The 22350-nt window shown below is 34.7% G+C and overlaps 2 protein-coding genes across 2 annotated transcripts in view; one reads left to right on the top strand and one right to left on the bottom strand.

The window, feature by feature from the left end:
- The first annotated feature begins 3608 nt into the window (after positions 1-3608).
- Positions 3609-7595, top strand: LOC131929619 (large ribosomal subunit protein mL51). The gene is made up of 5 exons (XM_059285915.1): positions 3609-3758; positions 5065-5169; positions 5268-5442; positions 6391-6495; positions 7299-7595. The coding sequence occupies exons 2-5, from the start codon at positions 5098-5100 to the stop codon at positions 7535-7537; spliced, it is 591 nt and encodes a 196-aa protein (XP_059141898.1). The 5' UTR covers positions 3609-3758; positions 5065-5097; the 3' UTR covers positions 7538-7595.
- A 3252-nt stretch (positions 7596-10847) lies between these two features.
- LOC131929620 (espin-like) overlaps positions 10848-22350 on the bottom strand; it is a 55664-nt gene continuing 44161 nt past the window's right edge. Inside the window, 9 exon segments of the mRNA XM_059285916.1 lie at positions 10848-11325; positions 11562-11641; positions 12370-12531; positions 12758-12879; positions 13512-13633; positions 14379-15480; positions 15865-15927; positions 18841-19006; positions 19008-19181. Coding sequence (XP_059141899.1) covers positions 11298-11325; positions 11562-11641; positions 12370-12531; positions 12758-12879; positions 13512-13633; positions 14379-15480; positions 15865-15927; positions 18841-19006; positions 19008-19181 — 2019 coding nt within the window. The 3' untranslated portion in view covers positions 10848-11297.

The raw sequence follows: 22350 nt of genomic DNA, 5'->3' as shown, positions 1-22350 counted from the left end.
CCAAGACTACCTAACCCAACCAATGAACCACTCTACCTGTGAAAATGCTCAAACTGATTCGCAGCCGGATTTCAACCTGTTCTCTGTGAAATCAATAAGTCATGCTCCCATCAATGTACAAGTTAATATCAACGGTAAGAGCATCAGCTTCCAACTTGACACTGGAGCATCACTAACAGTCATCACAAAGAAAGATTTTGACGCTGTCACAGAAGGATCAGTGCCTCTACAGCCATGTCACAAGTGTCTAACAACATACACTGGTGACAATGTTCCGGTAATAGGAGAGTGTATGGTTCATGTAAGTTATAATGGTCAAAGTGTTAAACTTCCTCTTCTTGTGGTTGAAGGAAATGGACCGCCATTACTGGGTAGGAACTGGTTAAGTGATCTTAAGTTAAATTGGGAGAGTATTTGTTCATTGAAGAATGTAAAAGAATCTAGTCTTACTTCACTAGATAAAGTTATATCTGAAAATAAATGTGTTTTTGGTAACTCTGGATTACTAAATGATAGAACAGTGAAGTTAAGCATTAAAGATACAAATCCAAGATACTGCAAAGCTAGAGTTCCACCTTATGCAATGAGGAATAAAATTGAAAATGAGCTAAGTAGATTGGAATCTAATGGCATTATAAAGAAGGTAGACTATTCCGATTGGGCAACGCCCATTGTGCCAGTGTTAAAGAAGGATGGTTCTATAAGAATTTGTGGAGATTATAAAACTACACTGAATAAGCAAATAGAGCTAAATAGGTACCCTATACCTAACATTGAGGAAATTTCTTTGAATTTGGCAGGAGGAGACAAATTCACTGAATTAGACTTTAGTCATGCTTACACTCAATTAGAACTGCATCCAGATTCAAAAGTCTATACGACAATAAACACACATAAAGGACTCTACCAATATGAAAGACTATGTTTTGGCATATCATCTAGCCCTGGAATTTTCCAAGCTGTCATGGACAGTATTTTTAAGGATATTCCAAATGTTTGTGTTTACTTTGACAATGTGTACATAACTGGTAAGAATGACACTGAACATCTTAAAACACTTGATAAAGTATTAAAAATTGTTGGTGAAAAAGGTTTAAAGATAAACAAAGATAAATGTCAATTCATGTTGACAGAAATTAGTTTTCTTGGTTATATATTGAGCAAACAAGGCATCAGACCTCAACCTGAGAAAACAAAAGCCATTAAAGAAGCACCCAAACCTGAAAATACCCAACAACTAAGAGCTTTTTTGGGCTTAATAAATTACTATGCAAAGTTCATAGGAAATCTGTCTGGTAAACTATCACCACTGTACAAGCTGCTACAGAAAAATGCAACTTGGCACTGGGGTAAACAACAAGAAGCTGCTTTTAATACAGCAAAAGAGGCTTTGTCTGCTGACACCTTACTAACTCACTATGACCCAGGGAAAAGACTTATATTAACATGTGATGCTTCACCAGATGGTGTAGGAGCAGTCTTGTCCCATATGGATGAGAAGGGTGACAGACCCATTGCTTTTGCCAGTAGATCTTTGAACCAGGCTGAGAAAAATTATTCTCAGTTAGATAGGGAAGGCTTAGGCATCATTTTTGGTGTTAAGAAATTTCATAAGTTTCTGTTTGGTAGGAAGTTCACCATCTTTACAGATCATAAACCATTGCTAGGTTTATTTGGAGAAAACAAAACCCTACCTGAGCATGCCTCACCAGGAATTCAAAGATGGGCTATCACACTAACTGCATACAATTATGAATTGAAATACAAACCTGGATCTGAGAATAGTGCAGATAGTCTGAGTAGATTACCTTTAAAAAACCAAAGCCTGAGCTATGTACCAGAAGAAGTATTTGTTCTCTTCACTATCATGGATAACTCCAATATAGATGTGAATGATATTAAAAGAGAAACACAAAAAGATGAGTGCTTAATAAAAATATATGAGTACTGTAAGAATGGTTGGCCTGAAGAGTCTGTGAATGATGACTTAAGGCCATATTAAATAAGAAATAAAAACCTTTGTGAAGATAATATAAAAGATGGAGAAGATGCAGTCCATTATCAGTCAGAGTTGCCTAAACAAAGTATTTGTAACTTAATAAATGATTATGGTGATAGGGCAATTTCAAATATTTTAAAGAGAATACATTAGTAAGAAGGAATGTGATCATCAAACAACTTTGCTAACATCATTAGCACTTACAGAAACTAAAAGGGTAACATCAAAAGAAAAGAGCAAAGATTTTTGCCATTGAATACACCCACTTCAAATACTGGATCACAGTTGCAAAGTGATATTGTCCAGGATATTACTTTTAAACAGTATTTTTGGTTACCAAAAAGCACTATCAGATTACCTGAGGAAATTGATCAATCAAAGAAATCTATGTCAGTCAAGGATCTGAATAACGGCATAATACTTCCAGATGCCAATTCAAAAATAGTTCCATTAAATCATGACAACTCATGCATTGAAAGAGAATTTGGTATTGATGAGAATGTGTATCTAAGAAATTATGGGAGAAAGGAAAAATGGATACCAGGTCAAATTGTTCAAGGTACAGGACCTGTGCCTTATAAAGTTAAAAATAACGTGTGCAGATAATAAGTGTGAATCTGTCAATCCCACCAAATCTGAACAGTTGACACCAACTCTGTTCCACAACCAAGTTCTGTTGATATGAGTGAACCAAGTTGTCTGGAGTCAGAAAATGTAAATTCTGGAGTTAATGATTTAAATCCTAGACCTCCTGAGATAGAGAATCCAGATGGTCAGAATCTTGAGTCACCAAATCAGAAGCCACTGAGAAGGTCAAGCAGGACAATCAAAGTCCCAAATAAGTTAGACCTATGATTCTAAAGGTCAAAAGGACTTTGACATTGACATTATTGTTTTGTATTTTGATTATGTTGTAGCATATTGTGCATTGTTTGTAAGGATGTAATCTACCATAGTGTTCATGTTACAATATAATTGGTGATTTTAGGATACTATCAATTGTTCTATTGAGAGATGTGTTATTGTGTTCTAAGGGTAAAGGGATGTAATAGATTGAGTTAATTGTGAGGTCAAGGGAACTCACTCTCTGTATTAGTATTATATTTATATTGTTATCTTGAGTGATGTCCCTTACATGTTGTTATCTATAAATAGTTCTCTCTCGCCATTTCTCTCTCTCTCTTGGCTTCATGGCGTCTGTACATAATAAAGACTGTTAATAACCAACGCGGCTTCTCGTCAGTCATTACAATCCACGTCAATCTCACTTTCTAATTTTAAAGTACAATTTAAATTTTAATAATAACTAGATCTAGATCTAGATTTAGACCAGATCTAGAATCTTGATCTAATAGTATAATTTTTTAGCTGCATGCATATAAGAACGCCTTTTAAACTGGAATGGTTTTTTTTGCAGTTTTAAGAATGAAATCATTCACACATTTAGAATCTACTATCAAAGCTTTTCACTATTAAAATAAAAAATAAAAAAAAAGAATCTTTTTAAAATTTTTAAATTGTTGGTGACATTTAAAAGCTTATTATTTTTTTGGTCTTGCGGATTTGTTTTAGGTCTAATTCTATTACTACTTTTTTATTGTACCTCTTCGTACTTAAAAAGTATAAAGAGACAAATAAGTCATTCTAGCTCTTTAGTGTCATAAGTCTAGATCTATCTAGGTCTAGAGATTTAACATTGAACCTGTGTCTTAGGATTCAACAAACTATTAAATAATTCCCAGGCCGTTTAAAGCGACTGGTAAGTTTAAGTGTTAAAATGACAGTTTCAACTAAAATATTATTAATATTAATTTTTTTTTTTGCCTTTTCATTAATTTGAAGGTGAAAAACTCATTTTTAGCGTAATTAATTAGTAATTTACTTTAGGCCTTAGGCCTACTCAATTAATTAGGCCCTAGGGCCTATAAATTTATTATTAATTACAATTATTGAATTAGTTACTAGTTACGTAGTTAGCAATACAATTAGATCTAGATTCTACTTACTAATTACTGAGTAAATTACTGACTAAAAGTTAAAATAAAAGTCATTAAAAGTTTTCAAAAGTAAAGTCTAAAGAAAGTTAAAAGTAGTAAAAAGTAAAAGTTGATTCACCGTGTTTCTAGTTCTACTTCTACGACTTCTAGTTTACGCTACTAGATCTAGATCTACTAGTTTAGTTACAGTTTAGTTTAGTAGTACTAGTAGTACTAGAGTGTAACTAGAGTAAGTTAAGTAAGTAGATCTAGAAGTAGAAGACTAGAAGTTTGCCGACTGCCCAGTAGTTAATTGAGCGCTTCGCCTATTTAATATTTAAAATACAGCTGAAACACACACTAAGCACAATGAGTTGGGCGTAACAGACGTAACTAACTACTTATAATTACATTAAGGCCTACCGTACTTTTTTCTCTAAGTATTTGAGACATTTAAAATTAATGACTAGATCTAGGCCTATATGTCACTCTGACCAACAGTAGTGAGTAAAGTCAGTGATAAGTCTAACTGAATTTTGTAAATAGGCCTACTATAACTAATGTATACTAATACAAATAGTTTACTTATAAATTCAACAAAGACAAAGTGACAGTACTGTGACAAAACAGTAGGGAGTAGGCTTAGTAGGAATTTATTTTGATGAAAATCTGAATAAAAAGGTCCAAAATATTTGAAAAGGTCAATTATCTTAAATTTATTACATCGTTTGCAGTCAATTGAGCATATAATAAATGTTAACATTGTATCTAAAGTAGGGCTAAGAGTCGGCCTTCATCACCATTATAAACAAGCTTGTTGTCAGGCTGCAGAGTAGAAATGACCCCTGACCTCAAAAAAGCTTAGGGTTGTTTTACAGTTTTTTTGTTTTTGGCTGAAAAAGGAGAGGGAGTGGTTTTCTCAATGTGATGAAATTTTACTAGCCTTGTTAAATCTTATTATAAATTTAAATACTATTTTTTTGATTCTTCTGATTTAATAAGCTGCTCTGCCTCCATTTTATTTTTAGAACTCAACCCAACATACCTTAGCTACTGTGTACAAGATAATTGGTAAACTTTTTTTTTCAGAATGACAGCAAGCTGTTTGAGCAAAACACAACCATGTTTTTATATAAACCACTTGTAAAAGCATTAGTGACATCCTTTACAGCTGATAGTGGTTCAAATTATTATGTGAGTTTTTAATACTTTATTTTTTTTAAAAGGAGCACTACTTAATATATCAATATATCATAAAAAATCAAATTGACCATCTTGCTTTTTATTCACAGCGTTGTTTTATTAGATGTAGCAGCACAATCAAGGATTCAGTCAACCTTTTGGCAACTTATAAAAAGGAGAAACAAGTGATCTCAGCTGATAGATCATTTGAACATGCCACGCCTTCCCCCTACATCAAACCAGGTGCACGAAGATATGGATATAGAAAGACGTATATGACTTCAGGTGGGTCACGTCCTTGCTCTCTCATAAAATAACTGTTTGTGTTGTTTCCTCACATTCACCCAGCTGATTCACCAAGCTACAAACTTATAGAAGATTGCTACACGTAAACTTATTGATGTCTCAGAGTTCAGTTGAGAGCTTAAAACAAGATATATTCAATGGGAATTATTATCTGAGTCTTTTATAAAGAATGAGTCAACCCGCTGTGCAGCATACGCCACTATTTAGTTGTTTTATTTTCTACTTTTAGGTTATTCATAATTTGTAAATTCAGCACTACCAATGCTGCGACTGAAAATATTTTGCTTTAAAACACTATTAGTAGCTCGTAAAGGACGATTATCCTCACCCTCCTTTCCACCCCTGTGAAAGCATTAGTTTCAAATCATTTAAAAACTAAATTATCTGCCCCTGATAGCTGTCACAATTCGATGCGGCTCCACGATTGTAAACATCTGAAGTGAACTACAGCTCACCAGACTGGTGGGGGTGGTAGCGATATGGTCTGTTGTGCATGCCTGGAGAGCAAGGGAGGGGCGGGTCAGCATACATACATGGTGGTGCCCCGGATGGTACCATGTAGAGAATTATATATATAGATCATTTGTTACAGTAAATTTTCATGTTTTCCATCCTCCTGTCTAATGTCTGCCCTCTACCAAACCTTTTTAACATCACCTTCTACCCTCTACCATTCAACTTCTGCGTCATATGTATGCATGGTGAAACATAAGCGTTAACTTCAACAATTATTTTAATAAATAAAATGAAAATAATTTAGATTAGATTATATTGTTTTTTTTTTTGTTTTAAAAGTTGGTTATGAATTATTTTATGAATTTGATGCACCCAAAGAATGTATTGAGGAAGTACTAGTATTGCCTTTTTTTTTCCATGTAGTAATATTTTAAATTCTTAAAGCCAATTTATCACATTTATTTTTTGTAGGAGTTCTACCTCGTCCTGATGGTCCTCTCAGATCAATTCCACCATACAAAGTCAAAGATAGTTGGTCAAAACCAAAGGCATTGTTTGGTCAAAATGACTATATTGGTAAAATATTTTTCTTTATCTGCCACATTTATAGTCAAAACCCATATAGCTGTATTTAACTTTCCTGTTGTACAATGTTAGTTTGTTGGACAGTAGTCACTTTCCTGTTGTACAATGTTAGTTTGTTGGACAGTAGTCACTTTCCTGTTGTACAATGTTAGTTTGTTGGACAGTAGTCACTTTCCTGTTGTACAATGTTAGTTTGTTGGACAGTAGTCACTTTCCTGTTGTACAATGTTAGTTTGTTGGACAGTAGTCACTTTCCTGTTGTACAATGTTAGTTTGTTGGACAGTAGTCACTTTCCTGTTGTACAATGTTAGTTTGTTGGACAGTAGTCACTTTCCTGTTGTACAATGTTAGTTTGTTGGACAGTAGTCACTTTCCTGTTGTACAATGTTAGTTTGTTGGACAGTAGTCACTTTCCTGTTGTACAATGTTAGTTTGTTGGACAGTAGTCACTTTCCTGTTGTACAATGTTAGTTTGTTGGACAGTAGTCACTTTCCTGTTGTACAATGTTAGTTTGTTGGACAGTAGTCACTTTCCTGTTGTACAATGTTAGTTTGTTGGACAGTAGTCACTTTCCTGTTGTACAATGTTAGTTTGTTGGACAGTAGTCACTTTCCTGTTGTATGATGAACCAGGGATGGCAGCATGAATCTATTTTATTTTTCTTACCATAATGTTGAAAGAACAATTATTGTAATTTTATTTGAACTCTCTGTCCTAATTGAGTCCTTATGTTGAAATAGTTTCTTGCACAACTGAAGAACCAGATAAATGCTCTCATTTTGTCGTGTCCAGATATCCTTGGAGACGGCACCCTTCATCCTGCTGACCTGTTGACTGGCCCACGCTGGTTGATAGCCTTTAAAGGCAATGAAAGGGAAAGGCTAATGCGTAAGATGGAGTGGGAGGGGCCTCGTCTCAAGATGTTTTATCCGACAGAATATAATCGCATGGATAAGAGGATCCGCTACTTGACTAAATTGTACAATCACAAAAGGTGTAAAAGATGGCGTGATGGTCCAATGGATGACTGATCATGTGGTGGATGTTTATGTTGTAGTGGTAAGAAAAAATAAATCATACTTGATGGGACTGTCTGATTCTTTATTTACTTACATTGACTTGTGCCATGGCACAACAACACAAGCTAATTGCACATAGCTATTTAAAAATTGTCTACAATAGTGAATAATTTTCTGCATAATTTATTCTGTCACAAATTGTCATAATTTTTTTCTTTCATAAATATTTTTCACAAAACAGCCTGCACATAATTTGTACAGGGTTTACAAAAAAACGTGTTTAATCCAAGGCTAGTACACTGTACTCTATACAAAAATTGATACACATTAATCATTTGTGTATAATCACATCAGTATCTGAATGACATACTTGATATACAAGGACTGGGATAAATGAAAGCACAAAATCTTTTTGAATGTAATGTCAAATCAAATTTCAAGGCCATAAAAAAATCATAATTGTATAAGAACCATAGTGTTATAAAACCTTGCATGAGTTGCGATAAGGAAATTTTTTTACAAGTTTGCCCCTCATTGTAATCAAAACTTAAAGCAACATTTTATTCAAGATGGAAGACCTGTTGTAGTCATGAGCAATTTTCTAATTGGTGAGGAGGGCATTCATGTAGAGAGTGGGGGCATTCATGTAGAGACATGGGGACAGCACATAGTCCAGAAACATTCTCAAGTTTTTTTTAAAAAACTAACCATACAGTGACAAGCCACAGGCATCAAGCATTTCATTTGCTGGACTGTACACAAAATTAAGTAGATACAAATATGAATTACAATATAATATATAAGCTTAAAATAATTTAATAACATGATTACATATAATTTACACCTGGTTTGTAGAAATTCAAAGAAAACTATTTCATTACTCATCCCCAACACAATTTTCATTAAGATAATTTAAAGGGTGGATATTATCTGCTTAAACAGCTAGACTATTTTGTCTTCCATACATTTTAAAAATGTCTCCAAACATGCACAAATTCATGTGAACTCTAAAGATGTCTTTCCAAGACATTCAAACAAATGCCAGAAATTCGACATGTGTGAAAATTTCTTCAAATTGAATATTTTTACAAACTATATTTTTGTCTAGCAAACAATGGCAGAGCATCAACAGATTTGATGAGCTGTCTTACAAATAGGAATGGCAAGATCAAACATTGAAGACAATCATGTCAATAAATGAGAAAGGTCCTGATAACCTCTTCATTTCCTTGCAAATAATATCTGGAGTAACATAAGGGAATGTCCAGTACAATGGCTGGATGGTCAAATACCCTAGTGGTCAGGGATCACGTCTTTTCCACTCCTGAATCTCATACACACGACACATCAAGTATAGCACTTCACATTAAATATCACACAACACATCAAGTATAGCACTTCACATTAAATATCACACAACAGATCAAGTATAGCATTTCATATTAAATATCACACAACACATCAAGTATAACATTTCATATTAAATATCACACAACAGATCAAGTATAACACTTCACATTAAATATCACACAACACATCAAGTATAACACTTCACATTAAATATCACACAACACATCAAGTATAACACTTCACATTAAATATCACACAACACATCAAGTATAACATTTCATATTAAATATCACACAACAGATCAAGTATAACACTTCACATTAAATATCACACAACACATCAAGTATAACATTTCACATTAAATATCACACAACACATCAAGTATAACACTTCATATTAAATATCCATCTAGCAGATACACTGGATATCTATAGCTATAAGGTTAATAACATTACTTGTGCTAATGTTCAGGCAATTTTCCAACTATTACTACATATTTTAAAGCATCACAAGTATATCCATATGGCAATTTTTAAGTTAAAGTGTGAAGAGCACAAAAATAATAAGAATACAATAACTGTTTTTCATTTACTGATGTCATTCCAAATATTAAGATTACAAAGAGTTGGCCCAATGTAGTCACTTGCTCAGGGGTCAGCAACTTCATGCCACTAAAATGTAGGCTCATCTTGGTGGGGACATGAAACAAATCTCATAGTCTGCCCATCTAGTAGTCTGCCCATCTAGTAGTCTGCCTTATGGCTATAGCTGGGTTCACAGTGTCAACAGCTAGACAAAAAAAGTTTTGACATCTCTATAAAGATTAACTACACAGCTGGTTGAGGTCTTCTTATACACATCTCCTTAATACACACATCATTTTCTTATACACATCTCCTTAATACACACATCATTTTCTTATACACATCTCCTTAATACACACATCATTTTCTTATACACATCTCCTTAATACACACATCATTTTCTTATACACATCTCCTTAATACACACACCATCTTCTTATACACATCTCCTTAATACACACACACCATCTCCTTATACACATCTCCTTAATACACACACCATCTTCTTATACACACACCATCTCCTTAATACACACACCATCTCCTTATACACATCTCCTTAATACACACACCATCTCCTTATACACACATTTCCTGATATACATTAGGTGTGTGTGTGTGGGGGGGGGGGGTGTAATAATCAAACAGAGTAATCAAAGTGTAACAGTAAATATATACATTATATTCTCATAAATAATGCATGTAGAATTGTGCTGCTTCTTCCACTTAAAGTGATGAAAGCCAGATAAACAGGAATGTTTGTCCACAATAATTGTGTAAATTGACAAGGTTTGAATATAGTACAGTACCTAAGCACACTTTGCTAAGATGCACAATAAACATAAATAAGTAAATTAAAATAATACAAAAATAAGATTTGGAATGTTGAGGTTACTTCAAACAAAAAAAGTAAATGCCAGTTAAGCTTTAAGTAAATTAGTTTTTAAAATGTTTTACAATTATTAGGTTGGAATGAATTAAATCACAATTTATGTGTAAATAAGAGTTTCACAATTAATGTGTAAATAAAAGTTTCACATTTTCACAACTATCTGTCAGTAAGATTGAGGTGTTTTAACTGCTGGTTACAATGAATATTCTACACATAAAGTTATTATTACAAGTAACAAACATTGGCTGGTTTTAAACATTTTTACCTATTCCATTCATTATAGTCCAAATAATGATAACACAGTTACACAAAAAATTACATGCTGTTAAATTACATTATTAAACATCTTTAGCTATTTTATGAATAAAAGGCAAGAAAGAATAAACTTGTTACTGATGTTTAGCCTCAGCTACTGAGGGGCAAGTTAAGTAGAAATCTTGTCTACTGCTACAACATTATGCTAAGGTTACCTCAATTTCTCACTTTAAAGTTAAAGGTAACAGTGAATAAAACATTGATTTCCTGAACAGTTTTGTTTTGTCAAATCTTGACAAAAGTTTTCATATTAAACATCAGTTTCTATAATAATTTATTATTTTAGTGGTTGGGCAAAGTAATAATTACCTGAGCTATATATTTAAAAAAAAATAACTATAACAAAAGATACCATCAACATAAATCTATAAATAGCACATTACCATTTGTCTATTTGGTTTCATATTATGCTGTGGGGCTCTACAGATATTTTATTACAAGCGCTACCACAAGACATCAACAACAGGTCAACGAACTCAGGGACACATCTTTGACCAGACCTAGAGCTACATCACAGAATAGGTCGACCTGCCAGGTACACAGGTCAACAGGTGTGTACATGACCTGTACAAAACTACAAAGTGAACCCAGGACTAAATCAACACTAAATCCTGGTCTTTGACACAGCTTTTCATTTCTTGCTTGCTGCTGCTTCTTCTCTGATAAAAAAAAACAACAACTTATCAGCATATAATAATTTGTTTGGACAAGTGTTACATATTTATAGAATCCCTACTCTCTGATTATATAGCCAGTAAACTTATTTTACAAAAAAAACCATACTAAATGTATTTTTATTTTGATTATTAAGCCAAAACCAAATTCATATGTTATAGTTAAAGGGATATAACTATAAGAGCTTCCTATATGTTGTAGTTAAAGGGAAATAACTTACTTTGCCTGAGCTTCTTTCCGTTCAATAAGTGCTCTTTTCCATGCTGGTACATTCCTGAATCTCTCCTCATAATCTTCAACCTGACAATCATGCAGATGGTAAAAGAAATAAAAAGTAAGAAACAGATGTACAGTTCACACAATATATGCAAATGTTATTTAAAATACACTACTTCAGTTACAGAGAAATAAGCCTTCTACAGTTTCTATCTTGTAGGCGACTACTGAAGATTTAGCCTCTGTTTTAGATTTACTCCAATAACGTTAAGGTTGATTAGGTTCAGCAACAAAAGATTGATATGATGATTTTTATTTAAACAAGTGTATGTACAGATAACTTTTTTTGAAGTTGTCTAATGGTACTGATTCATAAGCTGTTTCAATGGATAATTTTGGTAATTGTACTGATTCCTAACCTGTTTCAATGGATAATTTTGAAATTTAACAATAAAAAGCTTAGTCATTGTAAACAGCTAACATTAATATACAGACTAAAAATTAATTTAAAGAAAACAAACTGCAAATATTGTCATTTTTGTTCAAGTAAATTATGTGCTGATTATAACAATTACAAATGTCACGTGATCTACCTAGACTTGTAACCACATTAAAACCTTTACAAATGTCAAGTGATCTACCTAGACTTGTAACCACATTAAAACCTTTACAAATGTCAAGTGATCTACCTAGACTTGTAACCACATTAAAACCTTTACAAATGTCAAGAGATCTACCTAGACTTGTAACCACATTAAAACCATTAAAAATGTCAAGTGATCTATCTAGACCTTTGCAGCCCAGCAACTTACAGTTTTCCTTTCTTCAAACTCTTTCTGCGCCTTCTCCGCAGCATGTTTGGCCAACACCTGGCGCCTCCACTCTGGGATGACCAGGCCTGTAGCGTCCACCTTCTCAACTTTATCCAGAAAGTTTTTGGGGTCAAAGTCACCAGTAAGTGGCCTGTGGTCATTCTAGTTGTAAAAGTAAATAAAAACATCAGCCACATTAGATATTGCAAAAATTGGGCAATAGTAAATTAATAAATTAGGCACATTATTTACTGATTAAAAAACAAACAAACAACTAATTATCAATGTTATGTATCATTTATTATATCAGGGTAGGGTTGGATGTGAGATAGCAAGGTCAATGTCATCAGATGGGAACCTACCTTAGCATCATCAGATGGGAACCTACCTTAGCCTCCCCTGGTCCTCCTCCACCTTTCTTTGACTGGTACACCATGCTAACCCCTTCACCTCTAACCTTTGCCCTCCTTAGAGAGAGATTGGATGAGCCACTGACAGCTGACTGTATATCTATCAAAACAACAGGACACATCATCATCTAGTTTCTACTGCCCATGAAATCAAACCAAATAAAGCACTAATCATCTTGTGTACCCATATACAGGTACCACTAAACAAGAGGGGGGGGGGGCTGGATGTAAACTTGATCTATATTTTAGACCAAACATTTCTCTGTCCTTGGATGGTCAATAAAAAAATATCTTAATACTTTAAAAAGTGCCCAAGTTAATCTGTACATATATTATAAAAAAAACATCACACTTGAGTTATGATTTTTTGTTGACATCACTCTGCAGCTATTTTAACAACAGTTGTACATATTTTCTTTTGCCACCAAGCTAAACAGGTACTTCAACAACAGTTGTACATATTTTCTTTTGCAACCAAGCTAAACAGCTACTTCAACAACAGTTGTACATATTTTCTTTTGCAACAAAGCTTAACAGCTATTTTAACAAGAGTTGTACATATTTTCTTTTGCAACAAAGCTTAACAGCTATTTTAACAACAGTTGTACATATTTTCTTTTGCAGCCAAGCTAAACAGCTATTTTAACAACAGTTGTACATATTTTCTTTTGCAACAAAGCTTAACAGCTATTTTAACAACAGTTGTACATATTTTCTTTAGCCAGCACTCACCAGCAATGAGGTTATGTTTACTTTCTTCAGGTGTGCGAGGCTGTGACCCTGACCCCACTGATGACCCCACTGATGACCCCACTGATGAACTACTGGAACTTCGAGAGTAAACTTTGGAAGATCTGGTCATAAATAAAATAAGTTAAGAAACCATCATATTAACAACCTTTTAAATGCAGTTATATTGTACCCCATTAATTAGGTTCAATGTTAGCTATACTTTGTTATTATATTTTACTAATTTTAGACAATAGAGAGCTATTCATCTTAATCTTTTCCTGTTCATGCCCACGACACATGAAGTTGAGTTCATCGGTTTCAATGACCTCTGCAAACAGGGGGATAGCGTGGTCCGCACTAGGCACAGCCACCCTGATTTCCCCTAACGATAGTCATGTACCCGTCTGATGGATGTCATATAGACTTGAGTTTAAGACTTTTAGCAGTGGTAAAGCTCTACCATTCAACCATGCCAAACTCTTTGAACATTGAACAGTTTTTTGCCTTAAAGTAGGCCTATGACATTTAAAATGTTTTCAGAAAATACATCTTACACAAATGCCCCTAAGTTTGCTTTTTTAAAATGTTACAAAAGCTTTTATTTATAAGAATCATATTAAGAATTTTATTTACATGTTACATTTTTTTTATATTTGGATATAATTTTCATGTTAGGCATATCTTGCTTCCCTTTAAAATAAAACTAAATGTATGAAAATAATAAAAGATATGTACATTCAGATAAATATGAACAACACAGATAGTATTCTGTTTAACCCTGTATGAAAATAAAGATGTTTACAGTACAAGTTGACCCAGCCATTGGACTAACAAGAGAAACCACCACTGGTAGTGGTGGCTACTTACTGTATGTCACCATTTCTGTTGGCAGAGATCCCAAGTCCCGCATGTACTGATGCTGGTCTCACCATAGAGGCTGAGACCTGGCCTGATTGGCTGGAGTGGCCATTGACCAGCTGACCATCAGGTGAGTCCCCATTGGTCAAAGTTTTGTTCCTGACAGAGAGCTCTTTCATCAGGGCTGAGACTGGGTCGGAGGATTTGGCAGGCAGGACCAGGGGTGTGGCGCTGGCCTTGACCAGGGGTGTGGCGCTGGCCTTGACCCCAGACACAGGCCTGGTGTTGTTGACAGCCTCCCCCGTGTTAGTGCCGTTGGGTTTGGTTCCCGTGGAGATGATGGTCACATGACCTCCATGGATGTTGACGACAGATTTGATGACATCCTCAGGTTTTTGAGCTCCGTTGGTCAGATGGTTGTTTTCAGGAAGTGGTGGGGGTGGGGGAGGAGGGGGTGGGGCAGTTGTCTCAGGCTCCATCCTGGATGACAGCCTCTTGTGCTGCTGAGCTGCGAGGCTGTGTGGGTCAGGGTAGCAGAGCTCCCCACTGTCAGGACAAATGTGGGACTTGTACTCTGGCGTGTCCTGAGACTTGTACTCTGGCGTGTCCTGGGACTTGTACTCTGGCGTGTCCTGGGACTTGTACTCTGGCGTGTCCTGGAACAAAGCTTTGGCTTTGGCAAAAGATGTTTTGGTCAGGGTGTTGAAATCTTCTTTGTGCTGGGTGCTGTAGTAAGGCTTTCTCACTTTTTTCTCTGTGGTGCTGCTTGAAGGCTTGACGTCGTGGGAGATGTTTAGCTGTGTTGGTCTGACAGTCACGACATCAGAGCTGGCGGTTGAGATGTCACTGTGTAGTGACGCTGTACTGACAGACAGTGGGGAGCCAGAAGACTGTGAGGACAACCTTTGAGGCTCTACTGCTGTAGTTTTGGGCTTCTTGCTGTAGATGTTGACCACCCCTGGTTTCTGGTAGCCCAGAGAACCCCCTGGATGACTAGTCAAAGAGGTGCTGCTAATGCCTGCTGATAAAACTCTACCCTGTGTGGGCTTATGGGTGCTGTCCCCTGGACCACTGCTGTAACTGACAGGCCGAGGGTGAACATCAGCTTTCACTGTTACAGATGCAAGAAGTAAATATAAGACTTAACTACACAGTTCATACATGCCAGAAGGATAGGATTGGCATTTTTCTACATTACCTGTAAAATGAACTCACCCAACTTCATCTGTATAACAAACCTACCCAACCTCACCTGTACAACAAACCTACCCAACCTCACCTGGATAACAAACCTACCCAACCTCACCTGTATAACAAACCTACCCAACCTCGCCTGTATAACAAACCTACCCAACCTCACCTGTATAACAAACCTACCCAACCTCACTAGTATAACAAACCTACCCAACCTCGCCTGTATAACAAACCTACCCAACCTCATCTGTATAACAAACCTACCCAACCTCACCTGTACAACAAACCTACCCAACCTCACCTGTTTGTATAACAGCCCCCTCCTGTTGCTCAAATACTCCAAAGTTTGAGGCAGTTGAGTCAACTGAAATTAAAAGTTTGAAGCAGGTGAGTCTTTTTTCCAAGAAACAAATATTACTTTTAAAATAGTATATAAGCATATAGTATTTTATCAGGTAGTATATAAACATATAGTATAAAAGCATATAGTATATATTATAAACATATAATATAAAAACTAGGAAAATATTTATACGCTTCTTTTATTATAGGGCCTACGATTTAATAAATAAAACTAGTAGCCAAATCTCATGAGCTGTAAAACATCTCTTAAGATTTACAGAAACACTTTTTATTAAAAAAATTACATTCTGCCTAAATATTTTAAAAATGTTTAGGATAATCTTACAATAAAAACAAAGTTTACAGTAGACAAGTAAAAGGAAAAAAAAAAGCAACAGTTTATAAATCTATGGGCTTGCTGTCATACATTAACTACCAGGAGGTAATACCACAGGAATTTTTCTAAGCTAAAAAAATTGAATGGGGTTTAAAAAAAAAATTCAAATTTTTCAAACTAAAAAAAAATATAAAATTAAAAAAAAAATGGTGAAAAAGATGACACTAAGCTAATTTTATCCTGAGCTATTGAGACCAGACAAAAGAAGATTTACACCCAACCTGATAAGGTTAGCTGAACCTCATGTTAGCCTAGCTGTAAATAACTCTAAACAGGGAATAACACTTGTCTAAGAAAGTCAAAACACAAAAATGTTTTCTGGTCAAAAGAAAACAACTACACTGACTCTACTCATTGATCTAGTTACACATTTTTTCTGGTCAAAAGAAAACAACTACACTGACTCTACTCATTGATCTAGTTACACATTTTTTCTGGTCAAAAGAAAACAACTACACTGACTCTACTCATTGATCTAGTTACACATTTTTTCTGGTCAAAAGAAAACAACTACACTGACTCTACTCATTGATCTAGTTACACATTTTTTCTGGTCAAAAGAAAACAACTACACTGACTCTACTCATTGATCTAGTTACACATTTTTGCTGGTCAAAAGAAAACAACTACACTGACTCTACTCATTGATCTAGTTACACATTTTTGCTGGTCAAAAGAAAACAACTACACTGACTCTACTCATTGATCTAGTTACACATTTTTGCTGGTCAAAAGAAAACAACTACACTGACTCTACTCATTGATCTAGTTACACATTTTTGCTGGTCAAAAGAAAACAACTACACTGACTCTACTCATTGATCTAGTTACACATTTTTTCTGGTCAAAAGAAAACAACTACACTGACTCTACTCATTGATCTAGTTACACATTTTTTCTGGTCAAAAGAAAACAACTACACTGACTCTACTCATTGATCTAGTTACACATTTTTGCTGGTCAAAAGAAAACAACTACACTGACTCTACTCATTGATCTAGTTACACATTTTTGCTGGTCAAAAGAAAACAACTACACTGACTCTCCTCATTGATCTAGTAACATGTGATTTCTCTGAGAACATTTTTAAAAAATTATTTGAGCAGCTATAACTTAATATCTTAATATCCTTGGCTAGTAAATTGCTGTTAGTAGAATGAAACAAACCAGATTCACTGAACAAATGTTGCTAAAACTGGCACAAAGAAATGTGATTCTGGTAGCAGATAATCATGCATCATAGGGGCATGGGACTGGCAACATAAGACAGCAAGCAGTGTTGGTATTCTACACATCAGCACACACACACACACACCAGCACACACACACCAGGGAATATCACTTCCTCCTGGTCCTACTGGGCCCAATAATACTTTTTTTTTTATTCACATTCAAATTTGATCCAACATAGAAGAGGAAGCTGATGTCAATTGTAATGTCTCTATCAGTGGCATACACAGGATTTTGTTATACAGTGGTATGGGGTTAATCAGTGGCATACACATGATTTTCTTATACAGCAGTTAGGGGTCATACACAGGATTTTCTTATACAGCGGTTAGGGGTTAAAATGTATTTCCATCTACGAGTATATTAAAATTACCCCAAACTCTCTTTGCCTATACCCTTCACTCAAGAAATGAATTAAACAAATCTACTTTTATATCTATATTACAATATCTCTTACATTTTTTAACCCAATAATCAAGATAATTAATAATATAAATATGCACACAATGTATATCAGTATTTAAAATTATTATCCTTATGAAGCATTATCTATCTATGGTATTATATTTTCTGGTGGGTTAGGTAACTGATGGAAATGTTTTGAAAAAAAGATTGATAAATGTGAGACAGAAACACAACTATGGGGTTTATTAAGCTTTGGCCACAGATTTAGGTTTAAGTTAGTTTAGCTTTGGCCACAGATTTAGGTTTAAGTTAGTTTAGCTTTGGCCACAGATTTAGATTTGAGTTAGTTAAGCTTTGGCCACAGATTTAGGTTTAAGTTAGTTTAGCTTTGGCCACAGATCTAAGTTTAAGTTAGTTTAGCTTTGCCCACAGATCTAAGTTTGAGTTAGTTTAGCTTTGGCCACAGATTTAAGTTTGAGTTAGCTTAGCTTTGGCCACAGATTTAGGTTTAAGTTAGTTTCGCTTTGGCCACAGGTCTAAGTTTGAGTTAGATAAGCTTTGGCCACAGATTTAGGTTTAAGTTAGTTTAGCTTTGGCCACAGATTTAGGTTTAAGTTAGTTTAGCTTTGGCCACAGATTTAGGTTTAAGTTAGTTTAGCTTTGCCCACAGATTTAAGTTTGAGTTAGTTTAGCTTTGGCCACAGATTTAAGTTTGAGTTAGATAAGCTTTGGCCACAGATTTAAGTTTCAGTTAGTTTAGCTTTGGCCACAGATTTAAGTTTGAGTTAGATAAGCTTTGGCCACAGATTTAGATTTGAGTTTAGCCTTGGCCACAGATCTAAGTACCATTTTTTCACAGCCCCATATTTAAAGTTTGATAATGTGTCAGTAGTTGGAGCCTACCTGATATTCTTGAAACTGTTCTTTTGATTGGTTCCCGAGACTTTGCATCAAAATGGCTGCTGTGTGAGTGCCTGTGCTCAAAACTTGTCTCTAGACTTGTTATAGTTTCATCTTCAATTTCACTGATAGGTGTAGGGGGGGAGATGGGGGAGCCTTGGGTAGAGGGGGGTAGAGGGGGTGGAGGTGGGTGGGGAGACTGGGAGTGGTGGGGGTGGGAGGGGAGGTGAGGATGTTCCAGGGAGGTTTTTGCTGGTGCTGGCTACACCAGTCTCTGGGTCGTCTGGCGGGAAGGGGGGAGGGGGTGGGAAACGAATATGTGGCGACCTGAGTTGATGATTGGTCTGAAAATATAGAAACAACTGTTTAGTTCTTGTATTTGCAAGGTTTTATTTTTCATTTTACTTTTGTTTTTTTTTAGTTTTTATTTCTAGCAAAATATGGACTGTTACCCAATGACATTGGTCTCTAGATCTATCTACGCAATGCATATCTAATCCAGTAATATCCAGTTCTAGTTCCACAATCAGTTCAAGAAATAAATGTATTATTTAATTATTTCTTATGATTCTGGACATGCACGGATCAGCTACTTAAAAAATAAAAACTTAAGCCAAAAAATAAGTCAGAAATTTAATATTTTTCAATCAATGTTATAAAAGTTGCAAATCCAGAGAACTTGAAAAATTTTTTTGAGTTAAAGGCTACATTTCTATTTATTTTTACAGGGTTCCTACACCAAAGTTAACTTGAAATTCCAGGAGAATTCCAGGAGTTTTCCAGGAGAAAAAACCAAAATTCCAGGACATAATTTAACCTATTTGACAGTCCTTAATTAGGAAGTGGTCTTTATAAAATGCTATGAAGCATAGCATTTGTAATTTTTAAAAGTAACTGTTTCTAAACCATTTAGTTTAGTTAAAATAGATTCAATTTTGCACGCCACCCCTCCCATTTATAAATTGTTATTCAAAAAATTGCTATCTCTCCTTTCTCTCCTCCCCCCTTTGGAAAATTTGGTGACACTTTTTACCAGTCACTATCCTGTTACAATTTTTATCTTTGTACTACATAATTGAGGTAGAGAAAAGTTGAATCAGTGTGTAGTCTTGTAGCAGTTTCTTTTCTTAACTTTGACTCTGTATAATTCAATACTTCAGCATAAAATGAGCTTTTTGTAAACAAAAATGTTATCCCTTTTCATCAGCCCCCCCCCCCCCCCACTTATGCCAATGAGTAGTTAAATATATAAATGTGACACTTCTTAAACAACTAAATAACACTGAACAGTTCTTCTTTATTATCCCACCCACCCACCCCCCAAAAAAAAGTAAAATTTCACAACTTTAAAAATATTAGAAAACAATTTCAGCAATAAACTAATTTAAAATGTTAATCAATTATATGTTTGCACTTTTGTTTTCAATTCAATGATTACTGAAATAGTGTGAGTAAATTCACTTAGTAAAATAATTATAAATTAATTCAGATGTTTGCTACTGAGAAACATATTGAGCCTAGCAATCATAGCTATATCCCAGTGTCAAGTGACTTAACCCCTCACCAATGTCATCATCCATACTAACAATGTCAATTATAAACAAACAGAACAGCTGAAACCATGTCTTGTCTTTTAAAAATGGACATGGCATTGTGATTTAAATGGGAGTCTTAAGGGGGCAGGTACACCCAGAATCATTGAAAAATCGTTTTTTTCGAATATTGTTGTATGGTGAATGTTATTTTATTCAGAATCCATTTCTCTATCCGTCTGTATGCATTAATTTGACCTGAGTGAAGTAGTTTTTTAGTTATTAGCTTCCAAAGTGGGTAGGGGTAGTCCGTCAGAATGTAAAAATGGGGAAAATGTCGGACGGCAAGCCTTTTACAACACTCGGAAACGAACGATATAATAATAAATATAAACAATAAACACTCCCTTTACTATTAGAATAATTAGCTACTCCCTATTTCAAAATAGATCTACTTCCTATTTAATATTTTTATTCTTTTATACTTGGAATAATGACACATTTCACGGTTGAGGTATTAAAATTTACTAAAACTAAACTAATATAGAAAGTGAGTTTTCTAAGTATAAAAGATTGTTATATGCAATCTACAGCTAGTGAAACTAGAAAAAGACATAGATTATGTTTATTTAAAATAAAACAGACTACCTTGCTGAGTAATAAAAATACATAAATAAAAATAAAAGTTTGTTTACATTTGGTAACCAGGTGGACACACCCACAAAGTCAAAACAAAAAATATAATATACATTGATGCAGACTCAAGATTCTACTAAATAGAATTATACATAGGAAAAGTACTTCTCAATGGTGATGCTGAATAAAACAAAACTAAATATTAAAGTCAACCATCTGGAAAATTATGTTGATAATGTGATAATAAATTATAAAATTAGTATAGACAGCAATTCTCTGAGAAACTATTTCATCACACTTGTGTGTCATTGATGTAACTGTTTCTTAGAAATGAAAGAAAGGGCTAGCCAGTTCATGCATATTAAATTGTAATAATACAAAATGAAACAGATAATCTGGTTGTTTCTAAGCTTATCCTCTCAGCTGTTGGTATTTTTTTTTAAAATATTGTGAACAGATGAACTGCATTTGTGATGCAAAGCCGAGGCGCGGAAAGGTCAGATTAGTTTTTTGCCTTATAATGGACTTGCATAAAGTAAAAACACCAATGCCAATGGTCATACCATATAGAACACATTATTACCTCCTTACAGAAGTCATTGAAGCTATAAGACCAGTCTGCAGAAGTCCTTGCTAAGACATAGGAGGTAACAAAGTGACTCAATAACTACACCCAAACCCAGAATGAGTCACTCAGCAACATGATAGGGAAGTAATTCCAAAAGAAAAGGAATCATTCTGTAATAATTGGAGACTTCTATAGCAATGGCAGAAGCTATATTTAGTTATGGAACACTATTCTGATGGTTTGCTGAGGGTGATAGACAAACATCCAGGATAACTGTTGGAATTCTGCTAAACCGCAGATGTGTCGTATACAAAAAAACAAAAAAAACCAGACATTTTGGGCTTTCAAGACTCTTTGTCAGGTCAGAAAGCACTAGGAATTAGGTGCTGAGGAGAAAGAATCTGAAAAACAGTGCCATCCTTACTAAGCTGGAGTGTATTGGCTGTTTTCATGGAAGAAAATCAACTTTTTTTAGTATACGAAAAGTTTGCGAAAAACGACATGTTTGCAAATTGTCTTCCAGTTATTTTCCACAATTATTGTTCGATTGTGATAAAACTTTACACACACATTCCCTGATGTAGTGGCTATGGTATGAACCAAAATCTTTTACCTAGGTGTTATACTTTTTTAGATATGTAGGGCTATGTTCTGCTGTTTTCTCAAAATTTTAGCACATTTTTCAAATTTGTGTTATGGACAAACCATAATGGTTAGTAACATGAGACTGGTTCATACCATAGCCATACATGTCTTTTAGATGCATTGAAAGTGTTA

Source organism: Physella acuta, unplaced genomic scaffold, assembly GCF_028476545.2.
Source record: "Physella acuta isolate Inbredline_101_S28 unplaced genomic scaffold, ASM2847654v3 ptg001656l, whole genome shotgun sequence".
In the NCBI taxonomy this organism is placed as follows: domain Eukaryota; kingdom Metazoa; phylum Mollusca; class Gastropoda; family Physidae; genus Physella; species Physella acuta.
Note: the sequence above shows the minus strand (reverse complement) of the source record. Positions and strands in the feature narration are given on the sequence as shown.